We start from the raw sequence: 4,092 nt of genomic DNA, 5'->3' as shown, positions 1-4,092 counted from the left end.
CCCCATCCTGCCCGGGGAGGGGGTCACAGCCCCGGCCCCCCCAGCCTGGCACATCTGGCAGGGGGCTGGGGAAGTGCTGACCCAGCACCGAGCTGCCTGGCTGAGCGTGGCGTGAAGAACAGATTTTTTTTCCACTTTCCTCAAAAAGCAGAGATCAAAGAAGTGTGAATCTACCTGAAAACACGATTTTTTAACCCAAGTCTGGCAATAATGCAAATTCTCAGGTTTTTGTTTAACCTGGAATGAAATTTTTCTATGAGATGCATTCACAAAAGAGCTTGGAAAATAACACTGAAGAGAACTGAAAAGGGCTTTTCAAGGAAAAGATATTTTTTTAAATGCCGTATTTTAAATTTAAAAAAAATTCAACTGGACTATTTCCACCCTTGGGCAAGGGGCTGCCCTTTGCAACCAAGGCGAACGAGGAGGAGATGCTGTTGGGGCTGGGAACTGCTCCGAGCTGCTATTTTCTCCCAGGGAAAAATGTTTTTCCCAGTTCTCCGTCAGCGTAACCCGAGGGGTCTCTGCCCCCACCGGCGCGTTCTCCTGACCCTGCTGAGATGGAGAAAAGGATAAAGGAGGGGAGCTGATATTAGCATTGAGCCCAGGAACCTCTTTCCTTACTCAATCCCCTGACCCCAATTTTTTCTGGGTACCCCAGTGGGGTCATTCCATGAGCTGTGCCGGTATTTTTCCATCTGGCAACCGAAGGGTTGTCTCCCCTCGGGGCTGAATTCAGCCCCCCTCTGTCTAGGACCGACCCCCCCAGGGATGCTGCGGGCAGGTTTAGCCATGCACGGAGATGCTCGTGTTCAAACTGAGCTTTGGTTGATTAATGAGGGTGCATCTAAATGAGCTCGGGGCTGGGAGGATGCTCTGAGCGACGGGGAAGGGAGCCCACGGGGAGGGTCTGAGCCGCTGGCGTAACCCTGACCTCAGCCCAGCAAACAACCCGGGGGCTGTGGCAGAGCCCCCACCCAGCCGACACTGTGTCACCCTTTGGGGACCCCCAGCAGCGGGGACGAGCATCCAGTACAAACCAACCACCCCGCTCAGAGCATCACCTTGAGCAGCACCCACTGGGCTGCATGCTCCGAGGACACGCACCCATGCCCAGCACCCACCAAAAAGGTGCCTCATCCCTTCGGGAAGGGTTTCGGCACGCGGGACTGGGATTTCTCACCCTGATGGGACAAGGACCGGAGCCGGCATGCCAGCAGCCCTTGCTGAATGTCCCAAGCCGTGGCCGAGGTAGCCAGGCTTCCCCAGCGGCTCCGGAGCTCCAGCCCCACCTCTTGGGGCTGCTTCCAGATGGCCTGTTTCCGGGGATAATCGATCCAATTTCTGCAAGTAAACTGGCCAGGGAAGCAAGCTGGATAATGACGATTTACTGGGTGGAAAATCAGATCAAGGAGGTTTCAGGAGGTAATGGACATTGTGCAACGGATTCAGGGAAATGTGGTCAATCGATTGAATTGGAGAAGTGACTTCACTGAAAGTTTCTTCAGATTTAAGGTCCCTTCCAACCATTCAATGATTCTGTGATTTCCTTAAGCCATATGAATGAGTGTCACCTCCCTGGGCACGTAAGGGACAACCCCTTTGGCAGGGTCCCAGCTGCCTTCTGCAGGTCTCAGCACATACGAGCACAACCCCCCACTCAGGGACATCAACACGCACCAAAACCCCGCACAAACACAAATAATTCCTCAACACGCTCCCCAATCCATCCGGAAAGGTGCTGAGCACATTGGTGCTGCAGAAGGACACGTCACAAGCATGTCCCTTTGCCCACCAAGGGTGGTGGCACCCAGGGAAAGCCAGGCTGTGCCCCGTCCTCATCACGCTGAGTGTGCACAAATGTTCTTGGGCATGGTGACCCAGCCATGACCACCTGTAACACCTCCCTTCTCTGCCCCCCACCCAGGTACACCAAGATGAAGACGGCCACCAACATCTACATCTTCAACCTGGCCCTGGCGGACGCGCTGGCCACCAGCACGCTGCCCTTCCAAAGCGCCAAGTACCTGATGGAGACCTGGCCCTTCGGGGAGCTGCTCTGCAAAGTCGTGCTCTCCATCGATTACTACAACATGTTCACCAGCATCTTCACCCTCACCATGATGAGCGTGGACCGCTACGTTGCCGTGTGCCACCCGGTTAAAGCCCTGGATTTCCGCACGCCGGCTAAAGCCAAGATCATCAACGTTTGCATCTGGGTGCTCTCCTCCCTCATTGGGGTGCCCATCATGGTCATGGCGGTCACCAAGTCAAAAGGCAAGTGGCTTCTGGGGAAAGGTCCTCTCCTTGTGGAGATGCCCCATCCCTGGAGGGGTTCAAGGCCTGGCTGGATGAGGCTTTGGGCAACCTGGGCTGGTGGGAGGTGTCCCTGCCCATGGCAGGGGGTGACACTGGATGGGCTTTAAGCTCCCTTCCAGCCCAAACCATCCTGGGATTCCATGATTCCCATCTGCCCATCCTGGGGGCTGACCTGGCAAACCCAAGCCAGGTCCTGTAGCAGGTTTGAGCTGGGTGATGGGCACCCCTCCATGGGTCCATAAGCACCCTCTGCCATGGGAAAACCATCACGGTGTTATTTTCCATCTGGGCTGCAGAGGTTGGAAACCATCCCACTGATTGTCCTCCTTCCCCATCTCCAGTCCAACCAGTGCTTCTTCCCAGTTCCTGGGGTGCAAACCAGGTGCCTAAAAACACCCTCAAGGGTGTTGCAAAGTCCCCAACTGGCCCCCCCGAGATCTGCAGCTCCTGTGTGAGGATGCCAGCCCTTGGCTGCTGGGAAACCCTTGGGCATCTTGAGGAAGGGGACAAGCTTCAGTAGAAGGTGACATGGGTCCACCACAGGGGTTGGGAGGGGGCAGCGTGGGGATGGCCCAGGAGGCTCTGCAGGGAACAAGTCCCTGGGTCACTGCATACCCTCAGCACCCCAAGGGTAGGGGGCTGGTGGCACAAAGCTCTTGGGGAATCTCTGTAAGGAGCTGGGAGGTGGGCATCCATCTCCTGGTGTTTTGACAAGTGTGGCCATGCCATGACCGAGCAGAAAGCGGATGGTGTTCATAGCAGATGCTCCATCCATTCCCCCTTTGATGCTCCTCTTTCCCACAGATGGGATGGTGCTGTGCACTCTCCAGTTTCCTGATCCTGCCATCTACTGGGACACCGTGACCAAGATCTGCGTCTTCATCTTCGCCTTCATGGTGCCCATCTTGGTCATCACCATCTGCTACGGGCTGATGATCCTTCGCCTGAATAGCGTCCGCCTCCTCTCGGGCTCCAAGGAGAAGGACCGCAACCTGCGGCGCATCACACGCATGGTGCTGGTGGTGGTGGCAGCCTTCATCATCTGCTGGACGCCCATCCACATCTTCGTCATCGTCTGGACGCTGGTGGACATCGATAAGAAGAACCCCTACGTGGTGGCCAGCCTCCATTTCTGCATCGCTTTGGGTTACACCAACAGCAGCCTCAACCCCGTCCTCTACGCTTTCCTGGATGAGAATTTCAAGCGCTGTTTCCGAGAGTTCTGCCTCCCTTTCCGAGCCCGCGTGGACCAAACCAGCTTCTCCCGCGCCAGAACCACCACGCGGGAGCGCGTCTCCACCTGCACCCCTTCCGAAACCCGCAACAAGCCGGCATGACTAGCCGTGGGCAGCCTCCAGCGGGGCTGCCGGGACCACAGCGGGGACGACCTGCGCTCAGAAGTCACCCAGGTCACCACCACGGAGTTCTAGCAGACCCCGGGTGCCACTCGATAACACCGCTGGGTTTTGTTCAAAGACTTCATTATTTTTTTTTCCCATCCTGGAGAACCCGTGATGGGAGAATCAGGACTCACATGTTGGGAGAGGACCAAAGCCAAGATGTCACCTTGGCCAAGCTGCTCTGCTGCTGCTCCCACCGCGGCTGGGGACACCCAAGGGATGTCACTCCCCAACACGCGGCTGCTGGCAGAGCTCGAGCATCCCGGGACACTGTGGTGGCAATGACCGTGAGTTCCTCCTGTGTGGGCCAAGATGGCATCGCAGCCCGAGGCGAGAGGGGAAACGCTCCCGTGGCAGAGGGGAACGGTGCCGG

At 56.8% G+C, this 4,092-nt stretch overlaps 1 protein-coding gene across 1 annotated transcript; it reads left to right on the top strand.

Annotated features, from left to right (window-relative positions):
• Nucleotides 1–1,930: 1,930 nt before the first annotated feature.
• Nucleotides 1,931–3,687, top strand: LOC104462278 (delta-type opioid receptor). Its single transcript, XM_010074166.1, has 2 exons — nt 1,931–2,277; nt 3,124–3,687. The coding sequence occupies exons 1-2, from the start codon at nt 1,938–1,940 to the stop codon at nt 3,654–3,656; spliced, it is 873 nt and encodes a 290-aa protein (XP_010072468.1). The 5' UTR covers nt 1,931–1,937; the 3' UTR covers nt 3,657–3,687.
• The last annotated feature ends 405 nt before the right edge of the window (nt 3,688–4,092 follow it).

This window comes from Pterocles gutturalis, unplaced genomic scaffold (assembly GCF_000699245.1).
Source record: "Pterocles gutturalis isolate BGI_N339 unplaced genomic scaffold, ASM69924v1 scaffold9162, whole genome shotgun sequence".
Lineage (NCBI taxonomy): Eukaryota > Metazoa > Chordata > Aves > Pterocliformes > Pteroclidae > Pterocles > Pterocles gutturalis.
The sequence above is the reverse complement of the archived record's forward strand: the minus strand, read 5'-3'. Positions and strand labels throughout refer to the sequence as shown.